General features: G+C 42.6%; 1 protein-coding gene across 3 annotated transcripts in view; it reads right to left on the reverse strand.

The window, feature by feature from the left end:
• Nucleotides 1–27,487, reverse strand: part of cntnap2a (contactin associated protein 2a) — an 843,773-nt gene that overhangs the window by 361,520 nt on the left and 454,766 nt on the right. For all 3 annotated transcript variants that reach the window (XM_061921961.1, XM_061921960.1, XM_061921959.1), the window contains exons 8-9: nt 21,943–22,086; nt 21,533–21,794 (exon numbers count right to left, since the gene is read on the reverse strand). In XM_061921961.1, coding sequence (XP_061777945.1) covers nt 21,533–21,794; nt 21,943–22,086 — 406 coding nt within the window. The remainder of the gene's footprint in view (nt 1–21,532; nt 21,795–21,942; nt 22,087–27,487) is intronic.

Consider the following 27,487-nt stretch of genomic DNA (forward strand, 5'->3'; position numbering starts at 1 on the left):
CTTGATAGAAATGCAAAACATTCACTATTTTCTTTATTATAATGATGATGTATTATTATGATCATTATTAACCACTAATGACAATCTAATATGAATCATAATCAGAAAAATATAATCATCCTAATTGTTTTTAATACAACATCTTGGAGACATTACAAGCTGCATGCAAAAACCTTGAAGGGGTTTACATGTTTTTTTTAAAAGCTAGTTGCAACCAAACCCAGTCAATAATTAGTTAAGTGGATGTAAACATACCGAGTATATGCAAGTGGGGCTAATACATTAGGTTTAATTTGGGGTGGTGCCCCTTTAGGAGTCTAAGAATAAGAATAAATACTACTAAAACCGGCCAGCACTGTTGAACAGAATATGTGTCCCTCACAATACGAAAGTCCTGAGTGCATCGACAACGGAACCCACCTTTTTAGCCCGCCGAATGTGCGCTCATGGAAATTGCTAACATTTAGAGCAGTGGTTCTCAACCTTTTTTCAGTGATGCACCCCCTGTGAAAATTGTTTTAATTCAAGTACCCCCTAATCAGTGCAAAGCATTTTTGGTGGAAAAAAAGAGATAAAAAAGTAAAATACAGCACTATGTCACCAATTTCCGATTTATTGAATTGTATAACAGTGCAAAATATTGCTCATTTGAAGTGGTCTTTCTTGAACTATTTGGAAAAACAGATGTAAAAATAACTAAAAACTTGTTGAAAAAAAACAAGTGATTCAATTATAAATAAAAGATTTCTACACATAGAAGTAATCATCAACTTCAAGTGCCCTCTTTGGGGATTGTAATAGAGATCCATCTGGATTCATGAACTTAATTCTAAACATTTCTTCACAAAAAAAGAAATCTCTAACATCAATATTCATGGAACATGTCCACAAAAAATCTAGCTGTCAACACGGAATATTGCATTGTTGCATTTCTTTCACAGTTTGTGAACTTACATTCATATTTTTTTGAAGTATTACTTAATAAATATATTTATAAAGGATTTTTAAATTGTTGCTATTTTTAGAATATTTAAAAAAAAATTCACATACCCCTTGGCATACCTTCAAGTACCCCCTGGGGTACACGTACCCCCATTTGAGAACCACTGATCTAGAGTGTGCTGCAATGTTTGCCAATAAAATCCAGTTAATACCCATTTAAAAACCGCCAGCAATACTCCATTTATATTTTGTGACTTGAATATTAACCAAGGATTAGTGATATTGTTATTATAAGTGCTAACGCAGATGACGATGCCGTGATCACTACCGTGTGTCCCTATAATTGACAGTTAGTATTGAGCGTCGGTCCATTTATCACTGGCTGTGTCCGTTTTTCCTGTTGCTGTTGCGATCTTGTAAATAACTCTGTGGGACTTGTTAAAAATGGCGGGTTTGTGTTGTGGCTAGAAGAAGCGCATATCCGGCAAGAGGCGTAGCTCATCAGTTCAACCAATCACCAAACACTTATGTATTTTAGTTCTCATAGGACTCAGTTTAGACCCTTCCTCAGAGTAGGAGCTAAAGTGGTTATAGAATCTGAGGGCTGTAGTCCCTACTTCCCGTATGACGGAAAACGACGAAAAACAGCCTTGGGACTAAAAAGAGTATAGGAACTCTTTTTGGGACAGCGTGGCGAGGAGAAAGAGTGGTCGTGCCAGCAAGCAACCTGGGGGTTCCTGATTTGATCCCCAGCTTCTACCAACCTTGTCAAGTCTGTTGTGTCCTTGAGCAAGACACTTCACCCTTGCGCTTGATGGGTCGTGGTTAGCGCCTTGCATGGCAGCTCCCGCCATCAGTTTGTGAATGTGTGTGTGAATGGGTGAATGTGGAAATAGTGTCAAAGCGCTTTGAGTACCTTGAAGGTAGAACAGCACTGTACAAGTACAACCCATTTACCATTTATAACTTCAAAAAGTCCCAGCAGTCGGAAAACGACTATAGACACAATATTGCCAAAAAATTGGGGCCACCCATCCAAATGATCAGAATCAGGTGTCCTAATCACTTGGCAATAGGTGTATAAAATCAAGCACTTAGGCATGGAGACTGTTTCTACAAACATTTGTGAAAGAATGGGCCGCTCTCAGGAAGTCAGGGATTTCCAGAGTGGAAACGTCATAGGATGCCACCTGTGCAACAAATTCAGGAGTAAAATGCCCTCGCTCCTAAATATTCTGGGTTTGGGTTTGATCCAAACCCAAACCCAATCAACTTGGGGGTAGGTTGATTGGAAACACTAAACTGGCCCTAGTGTGTGAATGTGAGTGTGAATGTTGTCTGTCTATGTTGGCCCTGCGATGAGGTAGTGACTTGTCCAGGGTGAACCCCGCCTACCAACCTAATGCAGCTGAGATAGGCTCCAGCACCCCCCGCCACCCAGTACGTGACAAGGAGTAGAAAATGGATGGATGGGTATATGTACTATACTACATGTATATACTTTTAAGTACATTTTCAGTTAATCTTTAAAAACTGTATTTTGATATTTATTTTAGAACAATGTTTGACTTTAATGTGCAACTAATTGTATTTGATTCATTATAAAATAGTGTTTTATTTGATTTTCCTATATTCAAACACAGTGTGGCTGTTCAAACTGTGTGTAATGTTTCAGTGACCAAAATATAAAATATACTTGTTAAATAAAACCTCTGCCTTGTCCATCTATCCCATGGATGGGATGGGTGGACCACTAAAACTAAAATTGGGCAACCGACAAAATTCCGTTCAGAGCCACGCAGAGCCAAAGATCGACCCAAGTGTTGTATAAAAACCATGATGCAACTTCCATGAACATGCGTCATTAGGGTCTTGGTTAGAGCAGCTTGCGCAAAATGTATCACAACATTGAAGAGTTGGACGTGTGCATTGAAACGTTTAGGTAAGACCAAATTAGGTTCACCGGGCTGTATAAGCCGTCCTGCATTTTAGCTTGATTCTGTAATTTCAAAAACTGCTCTGATGACAGAGGAGTTGTCTTGTAGCTCTGAGTCGTATTATCCTAGTCAATCCATTGTGAGGGAGTAAACTTAGTTCTGCTGTTCCAAGGGAATTTGAAAATAAATTCAAAATCCATTCAGTTTTACAACAGTGTATTCTTCTGAATCCTCACCCCGCAAGTAATAACATGAAATGATGTTTCCTTTGAATGACAGGTAAGAAATGTCACCTTAGGTCATAAGTGACCTTGATGTGCCCCACTGCATATTGGTGTGATGTGATGACTATCGGGCTTGCTTCGCCGCATCCCTCTTGGCAACCTCTTGAATGTAATGGAAAATAGATAGTGTGTCACCTCGTGTCCCTTCATCTGTTCTACATCACCTGCAATAGCTTTGAATGATGAGCTTATCAGTGATGGCTGCGTGAGTTCACTGCGGCACACACACTCACACACTCACCCACACACACGTGTACCCACACTTTGCATCATGCACTCATGAATATGTCTCTCTCCGTGTCAACACAAAGGCTCAAATCATTTTCATGCTAGCTGCCTGCCACAGATAAAAAAAAAACGAGGTAACGTTAAAAGGGAAGAGGAGCAAGAATTGTGCAGATGTGATATGACCGTTCTGTGATATAATAACACAATGCTTTGATGGCATTTTGACATGGAACTGTACAACAGATTTATTGCTCTTAAGGAGGTAAACCTCAATGTTCAAACATTAAAGGCCTACTGAAACCCACTACTACCGACCACGCACTCTGATAGTTTATATATCAATGATGAAATATTAACATTGCAACACATGCCAATACAGCCTTTTTAAGTTTACTAAATTGCAATTTTAAATTTCCCAGGAGTTTCTTGTTGAAAACATCGCGGAACGATGACGTGTACGCGTGACGTCACGGACTGTAAGGAAATATTAGCACTGCGCACACACACAGCAAAAAGTTGTCTGCTTTAACCACATAATTACACAGTATTTTGGACATCTGTGCTGCTGAATCTTTTGCAATTTGTTCAATTAATAAGGGAGAAGTCAAAGTAGAAAGATAGAGTTGGGAAGCTTTAGCTTTAAGCCACACAAACACACAGTGATTCCTTGTTTAAAATTCCCGGAGGTGAAGCTTTACTATAGGTTAGAGCGGTCAAGCGACATGGTTCCCGACCAAATGTCAACCAGCAGTTTTCGGTGAGGAAATTGTTGTAAAAAGTTGCCACTTACCGGAGATCAGCTGAGCTTGTGCCGTCCGTACAGCTGCCGTCGACTTCCCTCAGACACTGGCCTCAAGACACCCGTGGACACACACCTCCGACTATCAGGTACTAGTAAACTCACTAAAACACTAGCAACACAATAGAAAGATAAGGGATTTCCTAGAATTATCCTAGTAAATGGGTCTAAAAACATCCGAATCCGTCCAAATGCAATCGCCATTTTTTTTTTTTGACTCAATTTTTTTTTTTTTTTTTCAAGTCCTTCGCTATCAATATCCTCAAACATAAATTGTTCATCCTCGCTCAAATTGATGGGGAAATAGTCGTTTTCTTGGTCCGAATAGCTATTTTGGTTGGAGGCTCCCATTGTAAACAATGTGAGGATGTGAGGAGCCCTCACACGGTTGTTGTCAGCGTCTGCGACTTCCGGTAGAGGCAAGGCTTTTCTATTAGCGACCAAAAGTTGCGAACTTTATCGTGGATGTTCTTTACTAAATCCTTTCAGCAGAAATATGGCAATATCACGAAATGATCAAGTATGACACATAGAATGGACCTGCTTTCCCCGTTTAAATAAGAAAATCTAATTTCAGTAGGCCTTTAAAATTGTTTTTCTTTTACAATGTATAATGTTTGGTTTACAAAGTGCTTATGAAGACACCCAAGGCGCTTCACGCTCAGAACCGTTATTCATTGACTTCAGTCACACAATGGTGGTTGGTAGGAGCCATAACCCATTTACCATTTGATGCAACTGCGTGCACGCAACATTCTTGTTGCATATGCTGACTATGAATATGTATGTATTGCTTTTTTTTTATTTTATAGCTCAAATAAATGATTTTAACTTAACTGAACTACTAAAAATAAATATATTGAACAATGTAAACTTGACTGGTATCCACCTTGTTTACATGCAAGGGCAATTGATGAGGGTTTTCTTCAATTCTAGAATAGAATAGAAATAATAATAATAATAATAATAATAATAATGGATTAGATTTATATCACACTTTCTATTGTTAGATACTCAAAGCGCTCACAGAGAATTGGGAACCCATCATTCATTCACACCTGGTGGTGGTAAGCTACATCTGTAGCCACAGCTGCCCTGGGGTAGGCTGACGGAAGCGTGGCTGCCAGTTTGCGCCTACGGCCCCTTCGATCACCACCAATCATTCATTCATCATTCATTCACCAGTGTGAGCGGCACCAGGGGCGAGGGTGAAGTGTCCTGCCCAAGGACACAACGGCAGCGATTTGGATATCAATAGGTAAGAAGCGAACCTGCAACCCTCAGGTTTCTGGCACGGCCGCTCTACCCACTACGCCATGCCGCCCCTACTTGTGTTGGATCCGCTATGGATTGAACTTTCACAGTATCATGTTAGACCCGCTCGACATCCATTGTTTTCGGTTCCCCTGGGGGGTTGCCCACATATGCGGTCCTCTCCAAGGTTTCTCATAGTCATCATTGTCACCGACGTCCCACTGGGTGTGAGTCCCACTGGGTGGGAGTTTTCCTTGCCCTTATGTGGGCTCTACCGAGGATGTCGTTGTGATTTGTGTTGTGGTTTGTACAGCCCTTTTGAGACACTAGTGATTTAGGGTTGTATAAATAATCATTGATTGATTGATTGATTGATCCATGGGGGAAATTCAGAACCACAGTTCACTCACAATAAACACTTGGGTATTTTTTAGATGTGAATAATATAAATGCAGTCTATTGTGTCCTGAGCAAGACACTTCACCCTTGCTCCTGATGGGTGCTGGTTAGCGCCTTGCATGGCAGCTCCCTCCATCAGTGTGTGAATGTGTGTGTGAATGGGTAGATGTGGAAGTAGTGTCAAATCGCTTTGAGTACCTTGAAGGTAGAAAAGCGCTATACAAGTACAACCCATATACCATATACCCTTATATTATGCAGCATTATTCACATGTCCATCCATCCATTCATTTTCTACCGCCTGTCTCTTTCGGGGTCGCGGGTGGTTGCTCGAGCCTATCCCAGCCTCATTTCGGGCAAAAGGCAGAGTACACCCTGGACAAGTCGCCACCTCATCACAGGGCCAACACAGATAGACAGACAACATTCACACTCACATTCACTCACATGTGAATAATATAAATACAGTCTATTATACATTCAAGTACAGTCAAAAAACAACATATGCATTGTAGAGTCTGATGGCTGTCAGTATGAAGGTAGAAGGTGTTCACATTCTTGGTGTGGTTAATACTGGGGCCTATGTTACGTCGAGAACGCATGGCGATGCGTGGAGGTATCGACCTCTCAATGCCAAAGGACCGGAGCAGGCAGGAGTGAAGGTAGGAGCAAGTTTTAATTATAAATACAACAAAAGAACACGTGTACAAAGGGGTAAAACAAAAGTGTGCCAATGCACGGATAGCAGGAAGCTAGAGTTAGCAAGAGTAGAGTTCACAAGTCCAAACAATAGCGCGAGCCGAGTGGGGGAAGCTAAGCTAAAACTTAGCAGAGTGCATACAAGGAGAAATTACTCACGTAACTGTTGCATGAGCAAACAAACCGACCAGGTGGAACTGAAGTAACAGAAGAACTTAAATATCAACACAACAATCAGAAACCGGTGCGCGTCCGAAAGTAAGAGCAGGCGAAACAGATGATGAAAACCATGGTAACGAATGTAAACAAGGAAGTGCTCAAATAATGGGATCGGCAGAGTCCAAACATAAGAAAATACATAATATGAAAATACATAAGGGACTTAAAGGGGAACATTATCACCAAACCTATGCAAGCGTCAATATATACCTTTATGTTGCAGAAAAAAGACCATGTATTTTTTTAACCAATTTCCGAACTCTAATTGGGTGAATTTTGGCAAATTAAACGCCTTTCTGTTTATCGGTCTTTTAGCGATGACGTCAGAACGTGACGGCACCGAGGTAACACACACGCCATATTCATTTTCACATTACAAACACCGGGTCTCAGCTCTGTTACTTTCCGTTTTTTCGAATATTTTTTGGAACCTTGGAGACATCATGCCTCGTCGGTGTGTTGTCGGAGGGTGTAACAACACCAACAGGGAGGGATTCAAGTTGCACCACTGGCAAGAAATCTGCCGCCAGAACCCCATTGAATGTACCAGAGTGTCTTCACATTTGACCGGCGATGCTAAGACAGACATGGCACAGAGATGTATGGATAACCTGCAGATGCATTTGCAACGATTAAGTCAACGAAATCACAAAGGTGAGTTTGTTGATGTTGTTGACTTATGTCCTAATCAGACATATTTGGTCACATCATGACTGCCAGCTAATCGATGCTAACATGCTATGCTAATCAGTGCTAACATGCTATTTACGCTAGCTGTATGTACATTTGAAACTAGATACCCACATTTAATGCGAAACAAACACTTACCAATCGACGGATTTAAGTTGCTCCAGTGTCACAAGATGCGAAAGTCCTGATCGTTTGGTCCGCACATTTTACCGGCGATGCTAATAAGGCAGCCATGCTATGGGCCACTTCGTTAGGTACACCCACGCTATGGCCGAATAGCTTCAATAGCTATTCGCTCAAAAGCTTCAGTTTCTTCTTCAATTTCGTTTTCGCTATCTGCCTCCATGCTCCGACCATCTGTTTCAATACATGCGTAATCTGTTGAATCGGTTAAGCCGCTGAAATCTGAGTCTGAATCTGAGCTAATGTCGCTATATCTTGCTGTGGTAACCGCCATGTTGTTTGTATTGGCAGCCCTGTATGACGTCACAGGGAAATAGATAGTGTTTTCGAAGATAGCGAAAATAAGGCACTTTAAGGCTTTATTTAGGGATATTCGGGGACCGGTACAATTTTGAAAAAAACTTCAAAAAATACAACAAGCCACTGGGAACTGATTTTCATTGTTTTTAACCCTTTTGAAATTGTGATAATGTTCCCCTTTAAACAAACTAGACGTGTGATCCGGAAGCCTAAACCTGAACACATGCAGTCTCCCACTAATCTATCCTTTTCCTTCATTAACAGATGCGGCATAGTGTGACATAACACAGTGTTACTCATGCATCAGCTGTAATGATACATTATATCAAAGTCCTATTAGTAATCAATACTATCAAAACACAAATCTCGGTCAATTCCACACCATTAGAGCCCCCGCTATAATCCCGACAAGTGCTGAGTTAATAAGTAAAAAGGGAAGGCGATGGGAAAATTAGAGCAGTGTTCCCAAGGGGTCCCCAACTAAGTACCTTCTATTAATGCACACTCACAATCTCTTTTTCTCCCCTGTCCCTATTTTTTTTGTGGGAAGGGATAGGAAAGCGCCTTTCCACGAGTGGCAAATAGTCTCATGGGAAGCGCTTACTCCCACATACAAAAGAGCGCATATCACACAGTCCCATTTTGATTATGTTGTGCATAATGAAATTGCTTTTGTGTGTGTTCTTCGCGAGGGAGAGCGAGATTTACTGTATCTGGGCTCAGCCTCCACTGACAGATAACTTTAATGAGCTGGGACCCACTGCAGCGAGTGGGGTTATGAAGAAATATTGATTGGATCTTATCAGAAATGTTGAGCTTTTATTCATCGCCTCCCTCCTTTAATGCACTCCTCCTTTTTTGTTTTTTTTTACAACCCCTCTACCAGTCCCTGTGGGTTCCGCCTAAAATACCATTCAGAAATTACAATCAGGTTTGCAAGAGGATACGTGATAGACTCAGCCTTAAAACAAATAAGGACGAAAACAAGATATCTATACAAATAACGCTCTAGTACTCTAATATGTGTCAACAACTTTAGACTGTCTCTTGTGCCATTATAGTATATTGAAAATGTGTTGCAGGATTTTAACAATGAAGCTGGATTGTATTTATCTTTTAGTGCCACTGGGTACACGTTTGTCCATGCATGTCTATGACAGTGTGTGACTCACCATGGAGCACTATTGTGCACTTAATGCACTTTTTTTCATATTCTCTGTAATACTGCACTTGTCACACTAAGAGATGCCATTATTCACGTACAACAACATAACATTAAGGAGTGGGACAGGAGGACACAAACTTAAAGGCCTACTGAAACCCACTACTACCAACCACGCAGTCTGATAGTTTATATATCAATGATGAAATATTAATATTGCAACATATGCCAATACGGCCTTTTTAGTTTACTAAATTACAATTTTAAATTTCCCGCGAGTTTCGTCCTGAAAACGTCGTGTAATGATGACGTGTACGCAAGATGTCACGGGTTTTAAGGAAATATGAGCGCTGCACACACACACAGCTAAAAGTCATCTGCTTTAACGGCATAATTACACAGTATTTTGGAGATCTATGTTGCTGAATCTTTTGCAATTTGTTCAATTAATATTGGAGAAATCACAGTAGAAAGATGGAGTTGGGAAGCTTTAGCCTTTAGCCACACAAACACACGGTGATTTCTTGTTTAAAATTCCTGTAGGTGAAACTTTCCTATGGATCAGAGCGCGGTCAAGCCAACATGGATCCCTACCAAATGTCAACCAATAGGTTTCGGTGAGAAAATTGTGGTTAAAAAGTCAGTTCTTACTGGAGAAAAGCTGAGCTTGTGCCGTCCATAGCTGCCGTCGACTCCCCTGAGACTCTGCGCGTCAAGACACCCGTGGAGACACCCTTCCGACTATCAGGTACTATTTAACTCACTAAAACACTAGCAACACAATAGAAAGATAAGGGATTTCCCAGAATTATCCTAGTAAATGTCTCTTAAAACATCGGAATCCGTCCCCATGCAATCGCGTTTTTTTTTTTTTCTAGTCCGTCGCTATTAATATCCTCAAACACAAATCTTTCATTCTCGCTCATGTTAATGAGGAAATTGTCGTTTTCTCGGTCCGAATAGCACTTTTTGTTGGAGGCTCCCATTAAAAATAATGTGAATATGTGAGGAGCCCCCACACGTGTGACGTCATCGTCTGGGACTTCCGGTAGAGGCAGGGCATTTCTCTTAGCACCGAAAGTTGCGAACTTTATCGTGGATGTTCTCTACTAAATCCTTTCAGCAAAAATATGGCAATATTGCAAAATGATCAAGTATGACACATAGAATGGACCTGCTATCCCCGTTTGAATAAGACAATCTCATTTCAGTAGGCCTTTAAAGGGGAGTTACACTTTTTGGGGAATTTTGCCTATCGTTCACAATCATTATGAGAGACGAGAAGACCATTTTTTAAAATATTTTTTTCTTTATTTTTTTGTTTTTTAACATAAAAATCCGCTTGTTCTTGGTAGGTAACAGTCCAGCTAATTCCCCCTCTAAATCCCTTTAAAAATGCATGTAAAAAAACCATCAACAATACTCCATTTACCTTCCGCAACCTGTATAACAACCAAACTGTAGCAACATTTTTTATTGTAGAGCAACACTGAGGAACTCTTACTTTAACGCAGTAACACATCGCCATGCTGCGGTATTAGCCGTACAAGCTAGCTACAGCGAGAGAGCTAGCTTCTAAGTCATGCACGAAACACGTTTGAGAGTGTAATGCACAACACTGTGATACGACACCAATTTGTACGAACTGAAAAACATGAACAATCATATTACAGTTATGGTAAAGTATTTCATTACATTTTGGACAGTTGTTTGCCTGGTCCAGCTGGCCGGGGACGTTTCCTATTGATTTTGTGTAAGTACTCTATTAATGTCAAAATAGCTTGGCTCCAAGTTCCATATTTGTAGTTGGGTGTTTTTTCTGTGTTTTTGGTTCACTTCATTTTTTGTGCTCTTATTGTTTCCACTTCCTGTTCAAGTTGTATTTTACCAGCACTAGCTTCACACTACTTCTTAGTGCTGTCCTCCTCACCTGGGGGTGATTTGTATTATGTTTTTTACCTGGTACTAATCATTACACGGGCAGTAGTTAGGCCAGTCACATTTATTTGTTGGTGTGGGATCATTGTCTTGTTTTTTGGAGTCATGGTTAACAGCTTTTTTGACTTTCGTTCTGCCATTCTTTGTTGTTTTGTAGTTTTGGACAATAAACACTAACCTTCAAGCTGCATTCTGAGGTCACAACCTCCATTAAAATACACAATCCTGACAGAATGATCCCAACAAAATAAATATTTCCCATGGCAAGGGACAAGCGGAGAATTTATAAGGACATAATAGCTGATGCCCGCTTTCCGTGGTTCTCCTTGAAGGATCACCTTCTTTTAGCAGCCATGCCAGCTCAAGCCAAGCTTGATCCAGCTACGACACCCGCTTAAGTAAAGCTTGCTCCTGCTTAGATGCTAATTCAGCTTCAAAGCCTGCCCAGTCGCCTACTGCTCCAGCTTTGCAGATGCCACCAGCCACTCCAGTGGGACGACAGACGCTACTCCAGTGGGCCTGCAGCCGCCACCAGCCGCTACAGTGGGCCTGCAGCCGCCACCAGCCACTACAGTGGGCCTGCAGCCGCTGCCAGCCACTCCGGTGGGCCTTCAGCCACCACTACTCTAATGGGGTCTTCCGACGATGCCACTGTCCTCATCTCTAGTGGGCTTTCCGACGACATCACCGTCCTCGTCCTCATCTCCAGTAGGTCTTCTGACGAAGCCATCGTCCTAGTCTCCAGTGGGTCTTCCGATGACGCCACCAGCCCAGCCCCCAGCTTCGATTCCAGTGGGTCTTCCGACGATGCCACAAGTCCAGCAGCCTGCTCCAGCTTAACCGCCAGCCCATCAGCCGGCTCCCCTTGCGTGGAAGCATCCATGTGTTGGTCGCGGCCTGTCTCCCTGTCAACCAGTCCATGGACGCCCCTCTGCGCCATCAGCAGCCATACTCAAGACTTGGGCATATACTACAATGGCTGCTGAGGAAAGATTCTCGCCCACATCGGCCTTCTCGTCGGATGTGTTTGTGGCCAGTGCATAGGCGCCCTCTGTGCCATCAGCTGCAATACCCAGGACTTGGGTGCGGAGCTCCGCAGCTGATGAAGGTATGTTTTGACTCTCATGTCGCCAGTTTGTGGATGCCACCACCACCTGACTTATCCTTTGTGGGTTTGGAGAAACTTAGCCTGTCAAACCATAATCCATCCATTTCCTACCGCTTATTCCCTTTAGGGTCGCGGGGGGCGCTAGAGCCTATCTCATCTACAATCGGGCAGAAGGCGGCGTACACCCTAACAAGTCGCCACCTCATCGCAGGGCTGGTCTAGAACATGTTTTGCTTTATTCATTATTGACGTGTTTCTTGCTACTTTATGTTGTATATTTTTTACATGAGATTTCCAGTTCAATTTATCATCAATCATTATACATAAAAATGTGGTTTAATTTACTCTTTCAATTTCTACTCTGTCTACTTGTATTTGTGTTTGACTTTCTCTTCTATTGTTACCAAATATCTCCCCAAAAAAAAGGGAGGTGTAGCTAAGCGTCTTTTCGTGCCGTTCTCACCATTACCGGGTCTAAATTGACAGTCAAACTGTAAACATAGCAGCATAAACTGGTGATCTCGTCGCTGCTATATTTTGTCTGCGTTAGCGCTTATAATGACAATATCACTTATTCTTGGTTAATATATAGGTCCCAAAATGTAAATGGAGAATTGTTAGCGCATTTTGAATGGTTATTTGTTTTTTTTGGGGGGGTGGGGGGGCAGAATAGAGGACCTTTGAATGGCTTGGCTGTAAAATGTATTTTATTTACAAGTTAAAATGCATCAAAAAAAATAAAAATCCATCTGTCGTCATCGTTTTCATAATGATTGTGAACGATAAGCAAAATTAAAAAAAAAGTGCAGTTCCCCTTTTTGTTTCTTTTGTGAGACACAGTTTGTTCCTTTGGCCATATTATGTGGCCATATGTGCTGAAAAGTCTCCCATTAGAGTAAATATTATGGTGTTTGTATATAATTATTATTGTTTCACTGCCTTTTTAGGTCATTTGTTTCCTGTGTTCTTACCCTCATTTGTACATGGTATACGCAATTCAAAAGAAATGTAAAAAAATCCAGACAAAGGGCATGTTTGTAGCTGGTGTTTATTTTAATAAACAATCAAACTGAGAATTTTTTCTCTTGTTTGGTGGAAAGTTGTACAGTAAGTTATACATTTATATAATGTAGCTTTAATGTATTATTAATATCTTAAAACTCATTTGTATACGCTAGCCTTTAAATAGACCCCCCTTTTAGACAGAGTTGATCTACCGTCTCTTTTCTGTTCTGCCACCCTCTCCCATGTGGAGAGGTTATTAAGTGACCACAGATGAAGCGCTAGCTGTTCAAAGTCGGCACTTGTGATTTAGGGCTATATTCTGCTCCGCACACTTTAAAGCCGCTAGCTTGAACTTTAAGTCAAACTTTCTGTTCTTCTTCCCCCTTAAAGTATTCCCGTCCATCAGTTGTTGACGGCTATTTGGACATGGGCTACTATTCCTATATTACCGAATAGTAGCCCGGGCATTTATTTCACAAAATAATTTTTGGAGACGGGCGTTTAAAAGAAGCAGGCGGTTATTTGCACAAGGCTGCTCCGCATACTTTACAACCGCTAGCTTGAACTTTAAGTCAAACTTTCTGTTCTTCTTCCCCCTTAAAGTATTCCCGTCCATCAGTTGTGGACGGCTATTTGGACATGGACTACTATTCGTATATTATCGAATAGTAGCCCGGGCGTTTATTTCACAAAATCATTTTTGGAGATGGGCGTTTAAAAGAAGCAGGCGGTTATTTGCACAAGGCTTTTATTTATTTTTGCACCAGCCTGCACCAGGCCATTATTTGGTTACAATGGTTACTGTCCAGTATTTTTTTTTCTTATAAAAATCTTTAAATGTAAAAGCTATTGTAAACATACAAACAGAAAAACAAGACTGTCAAAAGACAAGAGATCAACAAGGCCTCAACATGGCAGTAGTGCAACAAGTGTCAAATAGAACACCAATACTGAAAATAAATAAAGTTTTTAAATAAAGCAGCCTACCGTGAAAAATTAAATTATGGTACCAAGTACTCAAGTATAAAACCCACCATCAAAACAGAACAATGATAGTGTCACTTAAATAAAATAAAGGCCACAGTATTCCAAGTTTTAAATAAAGCAGCATACAGGAAAAATAAAATTATTGCACCAATTACTCTATGAAACCATCAAAACAATAATACTGCAGCAAAAGCAACCCCATATGCAACTCAAACCCACTCATTATCCTCCTCCTCCTCCCCTTCTTCCTCCTCCCCTTCTTCCTCCTCCTCTTCCTCCCCCTACTCTCCCTCACCCCCCTCATCATCATCCTCCTCTTCAATCACAAGTTCATTGAGGAACTGCTGTTCCTCATCACTCTCCTCCTCTTCCTGAACCAAAGCAGCACCCTGCTGTCTAGCCCTCAACAGCATATCTTGCCTGCCTGACATGGCTGTCCCTCCTTGAGGCAGTAAATGAGCTGGTCCTCACTCTCATCAGCTGCCACCGTCAGCCCACACACCTTGTAGGATACCAGAAAGCAATAATCAGCTATGGCTACTGTTTGCAACACACACACACATACACACAGCCAGCCAGTCTACCTTGAATGAATTGATCAGAGTGTCCCAATCCAGAGCATCCCAGGCTCCCAGCACCCAGTCGACCAGGAGGCGTCGGGAAGGGGCTCTCATGCTCCCTGACTTTTTGTAGGTCTTGTCTTTATCACCAGCCATCAAGTTATCATAGTAGTCACAGAGCTTCCCTTTGAAAGGGCAATTCCACACAACATCAGGGGCCTGCAGGTACTTTGTACAACCTCCAGATATTACAGCCATTGTAAAGTTGTAGCCCCTTTTGAGCTCTGTCTTCATGGCCTCGCTGATATGGCATCAGTACGAATCCCATGCAAGTAACCTCGGTCCGAAGTCAAATTTCCCCACTACCCTCTGGAGCCAATCCTTTGTCAGGTGATCATTAAACCAGCCATTCTTGGAGGAAGCTATGATCACCCCGGGGATGCTCTGCATAGCCTTTACATCACAGACAGCACTTTTAAACACAATGTGAGGCTTCAGCTTTGTCCCGTCTGCTTTGACTGCAAGAGCCACCGTGGCAGATGGAGCGGGCGCACCTCTCATTGACTGTACTAAAACCAACCATGTCTAACCAGACGGCTGTTTCATTAATGGCGATGATATTCTTGGACTGGATTTTTTTGGCCTCTATCTGTTTAGTAGAGAAAACGAGGAAGTTGACAATCTTCTCCACGGGAGCGTCCTTCTGTGCAACAGATTTTCTCCTCCTGACGGTAAAGTTGTTTCGACGCAGGAATCGATTAAGCCAGCCACTCATTGCACCAAACACCACCTCGGTGTCTCTCGTGTCACTAGCGGAGGCATACAACTCCTTGGCCTTAATGCGGATCATTTTGCGGGATGTATCCACCGAAACAAATTAGCATCAAGCTTGTCGCTCACTTTCTTCCTACCTCCACCAGATAAGCGAGCCCGTTTTCCATTGTTTGCCGACTAAGAGAGTAGCTCTCCCTTCTTTTTGTTTCCATTCGCGTACACGTTTTGGGTCAATGTTAAACTGCCTGGCCGCTGCCAAACCAGAATTCTGCTACGCATACTTCACAACCGCTAGCTTAAAGTTTAAGTCAATCTTTCTGTTCTTCTTCCCCCTTAAAGTATTCCTTCCATCAGTTGTGGACAGCTATTTGGACATGGGCTATTATTAGGAAAAGGCGTTTAATTCACAAAATGGGCTCAGACCCCGGGCGGCTTTTAGGACGGCCCAAGGGCGTTTATTTGGTAATATACGGTATATAAACTTTGATTGATTGATGTAACAAGCTACTTTTTGCCTTGTAGCTTGTAGTGTAGCTTGCTACAGTTCTCTAGCTACATTTAATCAGTATTGTTAGTGCGTTTTGAATGGTTATTTGTTTTTTTGGGGGGGCGGAATAGAGGACCTTCGAATGACTCGGCTGTAAAATGTATTTTATTTACAAGTTAGAATGCATTTAAAAAAATGAAATAAAATAAAAAAATCCATCTGTCGTCATCCTTTTCTAGCCCCTTTTGAGCTCTGCCTTCATGGCCTTGCTGATATGGCATCAGTACGAATCCCATGCAAGTAACCTTAGTTTACGACATTTTCGAGGTAGCTTGCCCATTACCGAATGTTACGCGTAGGTCACGAAAACAGTAGTGCTTGCAAACCAGATTATTTTTGAGGTGATACTTTCAAATGTGCGAGAACCACTCACTGCTCTTGACTAAAAATGCCCTTTGAAAATGTTTTCTTTCAAAAAGGTGCAATCTCCTTCATTTCATCTCCATCATCAGCGTGACACTTCACACTTTGATGAAAGCCGAGATACATTTTTTAAAAGATCGCAGATCATCAAAATCTAACCACCACTGTGGAGCGACACACAAGTGTGTGTATTTATTCTGTCTAATCCCTCTGTGCTTTGCCACTAAGCATTTCATTACAAGTCTTAGCACTCTCCCACAGTGACACTGAAGCCACTAGCCAGCGTGACTCTCTTATTTAAGACGTGGTAATAACAAAATCAAAGGCAGCGCGAGTGAGCTTATGTATCGGTGTATTCTAGTAATAGTGATGTAATCGCAGGCTCAAGCCCAATTAGCCTAGAGGGTAACGCTGTAATAATCCCTACCCCTGGGCGTTGGCCTATTAAAGCAGCAGTGGACAGAATAAATGAGTGTGTCGACGGCGGCAGGAAATGAGAGCGAGGGAGGGAGGTAAGAAAGAAAAGAGGGGATAAGAGGAGCCCCAAAAAAAGTAAAAGTACATTCATTGGATGTGCTCAAGATGTAAATAGAAATAAAGTGAATGTTACATCTTATAATCACACTTAGAAATTACTGTAAAAGTATTGAAAAGATGACTTCTGTCCACCCGTTTTGTCTCAAGCAGGGTGCTGATTATATTCCAAAAGTATGACAATATAGCAAGAAAGTAATTGTATTCTTCCCAACATTTATATTTTTAGCGATGTTCTACTTTTAACAGTGCAGAATGAATGCCTTCATTTGTTTTGCCATTGGAAACATTACTTATATTCGGAAAAATGTAAGTGTGTACAATATTTTGTGATTAATCACGATGATTATTTTTGACAGCCCTAATAACTATACAACTTCTATATTTATATATATATATATATATATATATATATATATATATATATATATATACACAACCATATATATATATATATATATATATATATATATATATATATATATATATATATATATATATATATAAATATATATATATATATATATATATATATATGAATTTATATCATGAATTGATTAACGTGGACTTAAACAAGTTGAAAAACTTATTCGGGTGTTACCATTTAGTGGTCAATTGTATACATATACATATATATATATATATATATATATATATATATATATATATATATATATATATATATATATACATATATATATATATATATACATATATATATATATATATATATATATATATATATATATATATATATATATATATATATATATATATATACATACATATGTGTATATATCTATACGTATATATATATATATATATATACATATACATACGCATATACATATATACGTATATATATGTATATGTATATATACTGTACATATATATATATATATATATATATATATATGTATATATATATACTGTACATATATACATACATGTGTATATATATATATATATATATATATATATATATATATATATGTGTGTGTGTGTGTGTGTGTATATGTATATATGCGTAATAGTGTGTATACAAGCAGTAAAAAATGGATATTATTTATATATATATATATATATATATATATATATATATATATATATATATATATATATATATATATATATATATTTATATATATATATATATCCATCCATCCATCATCTTCCACTTATCCGAGGTCGGGTCGCGGGGGCAGCAGCCTAAGCAGGGAAGCCCGGACTTTCCTCTCTCCAGCCACTTCGTCTAGCTCTTCCCGGGGGATCCCGAGGCGTTCCCAGGCCAGCCGGGAGACATAGTCTTCCCAACGTGTCCTGGGTCTTCCCCGTGGCCTCCTACCAGCTGGACATGCCCTAAACACCTCCCTAGGGAGGCGTTCGGGTGGCATCCTGACCAGATGCCCGAACCACCTCATCTGGCTCCTCTCGATGAGAAGGAGCAGCGGCTTAACGTTGAGCTCCTCCCGGATGGCAGAGCTTCTCACCCTATCTCTAAGGGAGAGCCCCGCCACCCGGCGGAGGAAACTCATTTCGGCCGCTTGTACCCGTGATCTTATCCTTTCGGTCATGACCCAAAGCTCATGACCATAGGTGAGGATGGGAATGTAGATCGACCGGTAAATTGAGAGCTTTGCCTTCCGGCTCAGCTCCTTCTTCACCACAACGGATCGATACAACGTCCGCATTACTGAAGACGCCGCACCGATCCGCCTGTCGATCTCACGATCCACTCTTCCCCCACTCGTGAACAAGACTCCTAGGTACTTGAACTCCTCCACTTGGGGCAAGGGTCTCCTCCCCAACCCGGAGATGGCACTCCACCCTTTTCCGGGCGACAACCATGGACTCGGACTTGGAGGTGCTGATTCTCATTCCGGTCGCTTCACACTCGGCTGCGAACCGATCCAGAGAGAGCTGAAGATCCCGGCCAGATGAAGCCATCAGGACTACATCATCTGCAAAAAGCAAAGACCTAATCCTGTGGCCACCAAACTGGATCCCCTCAACGCCTTGGATGCGCCTATAAATTCTGTCCATAAAAGTTATGAACAGAATCTGTAACAAATGACATCGTTGGCGGAGTCCAACCCTCACTGGAAACGTGTCCGACTTACTGCCAGCAATGCAGACCAAGCTCTGACACTGGTCATACAGGGAGCGGACTGCCACAATAAGACAGTCCGGTACCCCATACACTCTGAGCACTCCCCACAGGACTTCCGGAGGGACACGGTCGAATGCCTTCTCCAAGTCCACAAAGCACATGTAGACTGGTTGGGCAAACTCCCATGCACCCTCAAGAACCCTGCCGAGAGTATAGAGCTGGTCCACAGTTCCACGACCAGGACGAAAACCACACTGTTCCTCCTGAATCCGAGGTTCGACTATCCGGCGAAGCCTCCTCTCCAGTACACCTGAATAAACCTTACCGGGAAGGCTGAGGAGTGTGATCCCACGATGGTTGGAACACACCCTCCGGTCCCCCTTCTTAAAGAGAGGGACCACCACCCCGGTCAGCCAATCCAAAGGTACCGCCCCCGATGTCCACGCGATGCTGCAGAGTCTTGTCAACCAAGACAGCCCCACAGCATCCAGGGCCTTAAGGAACTCCGGGCGGGTCTCATCCATCCCCGGGGCCTTGCCGCCGAGGAGCTTTTTAACTACCTCAGCAACCTCAGCCCCAGAAATAGGAGAGCCCACCACAGAACCCCCAGGCACCGCTTCCTCAAAGGAAGACGTGTTGGTGGGATTGAGGAGGTCTTCGAAGTATTCCCTCCACCGATCCACAACATCCGCAGTCGAAATCAGCAGAACACCATCAGCGCCATACACGGTTTTGATAGTGCACTGCTTCCCCTTCCTGAGGCGGCGTATGGTGGTCCAAAATCGCTTCGAAGCCGTCCGGAAGTCGTTTACCATGGCTTCCCCGAACTCTTCCCATTTCCGAGTTTTTGCCTCCGCGACCGCTAAAGCTGCACACCGCTTGGCCCGTCGGTACCCGTCCACTGCCTCCGGAGTCCTATGAGCCAAAAGAACCCGATAGGACTCCTTCTTCAGCTTGACAGCATCCCTCACTGCTGGTGTCCACCAACGGGTTCTGGGATTACCGCCACGACAGGCACCAACAACCTTGCGGCTACAGCTCCAATCAGCCGCCTCGACAATAGAGGTTCGGAACATGGTCCACTCGGACTCAATGTCCCGCACCTCCCTCGTGACATGTTCAAAGTTCTCCCGGAGGTGTGAATTGAAACTCTCTCTGACAGGAGACTCTGCCAGACGTTCCCAGCAGACCCTCACAATGCGCTTGGGCCTGCCAGGTTTGTCTGGCATCCTCCCCCACCATCGCAGCCAACTCACCACCAGGTGGTGATCGGTAGAAAGCTCCGCCCCTCTCTTCACCCGGGTGTCCAGAACATGAGGCCGCAAATCCGATGACACAACTACAAAGTCGATCATGGAACTGCGGCCTAGGGTGTCCTGGTGCCAAGTGCACGTATGGAGACCCTTATGTTTGAACATGGTGTTTGTTATGGACAATCCGTGACGAGCACAAAAGTCCAATAACAAAACACCACTCGGGTTTAGATCCGGGCGACCATTCTTCCCGATCACGCCTCTCCAGGTTTCACTGTCGTTGCCAACATGAGCGTTGAAGTCCCTCCAGTAGGACAAGGGAATCCCCCGGGGGAGCACTTTCCAGTACTCCCTCGAGTGTCCCCAAAAAGGGTGGGTATTCTGAACTGCTGTTTGGTGCATAAGCACAAACAACAGTCAGGACCCGTCCCCCCACCCGAAGGCGAAGGGAAGCTACCCTCTCGTCCATTGGGTTGAACTCAAACGTGCAGGCTTTGAGCCGGGGGTCAATGAGAATTGCCACCCCAGCCCGTCGCCTCTCACTGCCGGCAACGCCAGAGTGGAAGAGGGTCCAGTCCCTCTCGAGAGAACTGGTTCCAGAGCCCTTGCTGTGCGTCGAGGTGAGTCCGACTATATCCAGCCGGAACTTCTCTACCTCGCGGACTAGCTCAGGCTCCTTCCCCCCCAGTGAGGTGACGTTCCAAGTCCCAAGAGCTAGCTTCTGTAGCCGAGGATCGGACCGCCAAGTGCCCTGCCTTCGGCTGCCGCCCAGCTCACATTGCACCCAACCTCTATGGCCCCTCCTATGAGTGGTGAGCCGATTGGAGGGATGACCCACGTTGCCTCTTCGGGCTGTGCCTGGCCGGGCCCCATGGGGACAGGCCTGGCCACCAGGCGCTCGCCATCGTGCCCCAATTCCGGGCCTGGCTCCAGAGCGGGGCCCCGGTGACCTGCGTCCGGGCAAGGGAAATCTGAGTTCATTTTGTTGTAATTCCATAGAAGTCTTTGAGCTGTTCTTTGTCTGATCACTCACCTAGGACCTGTTTGTCTTGGGAGACCCTACCAGGGGGCATGAAAGCCCCCAAACAACATAGCTCCTAGGATCATTGGGTCACGCAAACTCCTCTACCACGGTAAGGTAGCAGCTCAGAGAGGATATATATATATATATAAATATATATATATATATATATATATATATATATATATATTTACATTTATTGAGTATTTCAGATAAGTCCAGCGTTATCCACTTACCTGACGCCAAGTCCGCCCTGTAGTGCTTGGTGGTCTTGGTCACATTAATGTGAACGCCCACCTTGCCGTCTTCTAGCGAAACTTCCAGCGTTCCGTCGTCTAGGTTACTGAAGATGAGGAGCCCGTAAGGGTTCCACGTGCGGAACTGGAAGCTCACCGACACAATGTCGTGAGCTGCCCGACCCGGCAGCTGCAGGAAGCTGGTGGCGTTAAAGAAGACTGGAAAGGACTGCGTCTCCACGCAAGAAAATGACAGGTTACGCTGTTTGGATGGAGAGAAAGACATGAATAGTCATAAGCATTGCTTCAATTAATAATTAATATGCTTTATAAAACTTCGGACTAAGCATGTAACCCTCAACTTTCTGGCTGACTGGGTACTTTATAGACATTTTTTTTTTTGGACTCACAAAGCTTGACGTGTCCAGCTTCTTCCTTCGGGCCAAGTCAGTAATGTTGTCTCCATTGTAGTTGATGCTCTCCATGCAGCCTTTAAAGTTTTTGTGGCCTCCTCCCACCGGCTTTCCGCTGTAGGGCATCCCCCCGAAGCTCAACTATCGGGAAGGCAGAGCAGGAAAAAAAACATACTGTGTGTCTGTATTGCCATAAAACTGCAATGCTGAAGCTCTTACTGTTGGAAGCAGCGATATTTGGACAGAGCCTGTTTAGTTTTTTAATTCATTGTTAGCGTAAAAGTAACTGAGTTTTGCAAAATTCCGAATTGAATTGAGAATATCTCCCAAAGTTTAATTCAACTTAAAAAAGGTAGGTTGTACACAGAAAGTAAAATTATAATTCCAAATCAAATTAAAGCACACAGAGTATGAATTCTATTTGTTGATTTTGGTGTATTGCAGAAACAAATTAATTTTCCAAAGTCAAAATGCAAGATGCCCGCATGCTCAATGAATGTTAGCATTTTTTGCCAATTTTGTCGGTAGAAAAAAAATGAGAGGATGCTGCTATTTGCCATTATTTTGATAGCATGCTAACAGATAATTAGCATGCTAAATTTGAACAGTTTTACCAATTTGGTAAGTAAACAAGAAAGTCAAGTTTCTCTGCATTTTAGCCAATTTTTTCAGTATAATACTAAAAGTCACAGATGTTACTTGCTGTTACTTTTTTTGCATGCTAAGAGCTAACTAGCATGCTAAGTGTTCGCATTTTAGCCAATTTTGTAGGTATGAAACCAAAAGTCATGAATATTGTTACATTCAAATAATAGACAATTGCTGTCATGACCTGCCTCTGATTAGCCTGTGTTTTGTTCCCCGTGTGCTCATTTTTGTCGTAAGTTGAACCTAACCTTTGTTTCCTCCGATTAGCTCTCTCCTTCATCGTGTGTGTAGCCCAAGTGTGTTTTTGTAATTTGCGGCTGTCCCGATACAACTTTTTCACCTCCGACATGATATCGATATTGAAGGCTTTAGTATCGGCCGGTACCGAAATAAATCTGATACAATATGAGCAGGGATCATAGTACATGCTTTAATTACTTTGTTGAATGTTGGAAAATGCTTGATTGGGTGAAATTACTCAGAGAACATTGGTATAGGTATTAAAAACACACAAATTATGACATTTATGCTTTTGAAGTGGAGTGGTAATTTGTGTTTTGATGACACCTAGCAGTCACAATAATGTATTAAATCATGTTCATGACGCAGGGCGTTGAATGATGCGGACACATTTGTTACTGGATACTTTCTAATATGCCTGGAGACTTTGTATGTGTACAAACAATCATATGCAACTGTACTTATTTGGTAATTGTTTATATTGACAAATGTGGCGTCTTAGATTGCAATATTGGGTGGCATGACTCGATTAGTAGCGCGGCCGTGTCAGCAACTTGAGGGTTCCAAGTTTGATCCCCGCTTCCGCCATCCTAGTCACTGTTGTTGAGTCCTTGGCCAAGACACTTTACCCACCCGCTCCCAGTGCAACTCACACCGGTTTAAATGTAACTTAGATAATAGGTTTCACTATGTAAAACGCCTTGATTCATGAGAGAAAAGTGCTTTATAAATATAATTCACTTCACTTCACTTCAATATTGTTCAATTATTGGGCGCTTAGCTACAGTGCAACCCCGAGCTCTTGGTATCGTATGGCCTACCATGTTTACCTTTTATAAATGACTTCAATAAAATACAAAAAAAGACCAGCCTTGAGTGTTCATTGGAGAACTTTTAGATGTTTACTGGCTGTCCAGCTTTGCACAAGTAAACATGCTGCAGGACTGCTTGTATCAGATATTTTAGACGCTAACCAATATCATCCGATACTAGCTGATATCGGACTTAGACTTTGACAAACTTTAATTGATCCACAAGGTAAATTGTTCCACACAGTAGCTCAGTTACAAAGGATGGAAACTGTTAGGATTGAAAGGATAATGCAGGTATAAAGTAGACAAAAATGGTACAATAGTAGCAATATAAAATATAATATTTATGTAATATTTATGTATTTTATAGACCAGTGGTTCTCAAATGGGGGTACGCGCACCCCTGGGGGTACTTGAAGGTATGCCAGGGGTATGTGAGATTATTTAAAAATATTCTAAAAATAGCAACAATTCATAAATCCTTTATAGATATATTATTACTTCAACAAAATAAGAATGTAAGTTCATAAACTGTGAAAAGAAATGCAACAATGCAATATTCAGTGTTGACAGATAGATTTTTTGTGTACATGTTACATTAATATTGATGTTAAATATTTCTTTTTTTGTGAAGAAATTTTTAGAATTAAGTTCATGAATCCAGATGGATCTCTATTAAAATCCCCAAAAAGGGCACTTTAAGTTGATGATTACTTCTATGTGCAAACATGTTTATTTATAATTGAATCACTTGATTATTTCAAACAAGTTTTTAGTTATTTGTATGTCTTCTTTTCCAAATAGTTCAAGAAAGACCGCTACAAATGAGCAATAGTTTGCGCTGTTGTACAATTTAACAAATCAGAAATTGATGACATAGTGCTGTATTTCACTTCTTTATCTCTTTTTTTCAACCAAAAATGCTTTGCTCTGATTAGGGGGTACTTGAATTTAAAAAATGTTCACAGGGGGTACATCACTGAAAAAAGTTTGAGAACCACTGATATAGACAATACATGATATATACTGATATATTAAATTATTATATTATAATGTATTTTTATATTATATATACAATATATAACAATTGCCATGTGCAATATTACAGTATATGTAATAGATCCAGCAGAAAATAACATTATAAACAAAGAGAGGTAGCTAACATAGAAGCGGTCAGGTAATAAAGATATCATCTATTGCTGTATGGCGAGTGATTATACAGCTGGATGGTGTGTGGAATGAAGGAGTTCTTGACTCAAACACTGTGGGAACGAAGCTGAAGGAGCCTGTTGGAGTATGAGCGCCGCTGTCCCTCAAATTGTCTGGTGGAGTGGGTGAGCAGGATTGTCCATGATGGTGAGCAGTTTGTCCAGTGTCCTCCTGTCCCTCACTGACACAAACGCCTCCAACTGCGTGCCAATAGTTTGGCCGGTTTTCCAGATCTGTTTGCCAATCCGGTTTAAGTCCCTTTTGCTGGTGCTGCTCCCCCAACAAAGCACTGCAAAGTACAGGGCACTGGCCACATCAGACTGATAAAAGATCTCCAACACCTTGCTGCACACATTGAAGGACCTAAGCTTCCTCCGGAAAAAGAGTCTGCTCATGCCCTTCTTGTAAACAGCATTGCAGTTATCCTTCCAGTCCAGTCTGCTGTTCACGTGACTCTCAGGTTATCGTACTGCCCCACTACTTCCACCTCCCGTCCCTGGATATTGAAAGGTTCCACAGGGGTCATGCTCTTCTTGAAGTCGATGACCAGCTCCTTCGTCTTGTTCACATTAGGGAGCAGACTCATATTTAATATCAATATCATATCAGGAGACCTCCCCTATTCACAAATAAACCGGAACTGTTTGCATGCATGTCACTTGGACAAAACATGTATCATTACCTTAATCAGTTTATATATCGCAAAACAATGTCAAGTTGATATTCATCCATCCATTTCCTACCGCTTGTCTCTTTTTGGGTTCGCGGGGGGTGCTGGAGACCTATCTCAGCTGCATTCGGGAGGAAGGCGGGTTACACCCTGGACAAGTCGCTACCTCATGGAAGGGCCAACACAGATAGACAGAAAAAGTTCACACTCACATTCACACTTATTTTTGAACATGGTGTTTGTTATGGACAAACTGTGACGAGCACAGAGGTCCAATAACAAAACGCCACTCGAGTTCAGATCTGGGCGGCCATTCTTCCCAATCACGCCTCTCCAGGTTTCACTGTCGTTGTCAACATGAGTGTTGAAGTCCCCCAGTAGGACAATGGTGTACCCAAAAAGGGTGGGTACTCTGAACTGCTGTTTGGTGCCTAAGCACAAACAACAGTCAGGACCCGTCCCCCCACCCGAAGGCGAAGGGAGGCTACCCTTTCGTCCACCGGGGTGGAACTCCAACGTACAGGCTTTGAGCGGGTGGGCAACAAGAATTGCCACCCCAGCCCGTCGCCTCTCACTGCCGGCAACGCCAGAGTGGGAGAGAGTCCAGCCCCTCTCGAGAGATGTGGTTCCAGAGCCTTTGCTGTGCGTCGAAGGGAGTCCGACTATATCCAGCCGGAACTTCTCCACTTCGCGCACTAGCTCAGGCTTCTTCCCCCCAGTGAGGTGATGTTCCACGTCCCAAGAGCTAGCTTCTGTAGCCGAGGATCGGACCGCCAAGTGCCCTGTCTTCGGCTGCCGCCCAGCTCACATTGCACCCGACCTCTATGGCCCCTGCTGTGGGTGGTGAGCCCATTGGAGGGGTGACCCACGTTGCCTCTTCGGGCTGTGCCCGCCCGGGCCCCATGGGAACAGGCCCGGCCACCAGGCGCTCGCCATCGTGCCCCACCTACAGGCCTGGCTCCAGAGGGGGGCCCCGGTGACCCGCGTCCGGGCGAGGGAAATCTGGGTCCATGATTTTTCTTCTTCATAAAGGTCTTCGAGCTGCTCTTTGTCTGATCCCTCACCTAGGACCTGTTTATGCCCCCTGGTAGGGTCTCCCAAGTTGATATCATTCATTGTAATTGAGTCGGAAAGTCATAATATAATGACATGTTTTAGATTCCCTCAGCTAAAGTTCCCACTCTGGAAAGTTTACCTAACTCTTTACAACCTCAATTATAAACACATGATCTTTGATTTGGTTCCAGGATTGGGTGTCATTGTCTACGTGCCGTTCAGTGGAGTGTGGAAAGTAAATAGTAAATGATTAAAGACAATGTGACAGCTGGAGCGATGGAACAAGCCAGTTAAAGAATCTGATGGCGGTTTGTAGCCCAGAGGTAAGAAGACTGATGCTAATAAATGGACATCTTTGAAGAAGCTGGGGAGATGGTCACAAACCTCAAACTGATGGAAACTCAATGGCACATTTTTCCACCCTCTCACATATCTTCAGTTTATTTGAAGGATGCGCACTAGTCCTTGTAATTACCGCCACGGATGGACACAAATAAAGCCGGATATTTAGTCACGAGGCTTCAATTGAAGCAGCAGAAGTTCCAGCGTGCACACAAACCCACTTTGCTGTGTCGATTTCCCTGACTGAGGATCTCTTTAATTGAAGAGTTTCACTTTAATTGTCCTGCCTGCAGTCTCGGTGTCCGACGGGGGTCACACAAACACACGTGCACACACATCAAAAGAGTCGGACACGTATACATTTATATGCACACACAAACTACACAACAGCAAGTAAGCACGTTATTACATTACGCATTTTCATACCACTTTCCCAAGAAAATCAATTTCCTGCTGTAAGTATTATTATTGTGCAAACTCCTTGCATTCCATTACTGAGCGACGTTAATTATGTGAGTGTTATGGATTAGCATCATATTAGCACAGTGTAAAGCCAATATCTCAT

This window comes from Nerophis ophidion, linkage group LG15, assembly GCF_033978795.1.
Source record: "Nerophis ophidion isolate RoL-2023_Sa linkage group LG15, RoL_Noph_v1.0, whole genome shotgun sequence".
NCBI classification, from domain to species: Eukaryota; Metazoa; Chordata; class Actinopteri; order Syngnathiformes; family Syngnathidae; genus Nerophis; species Nerophis ophidion.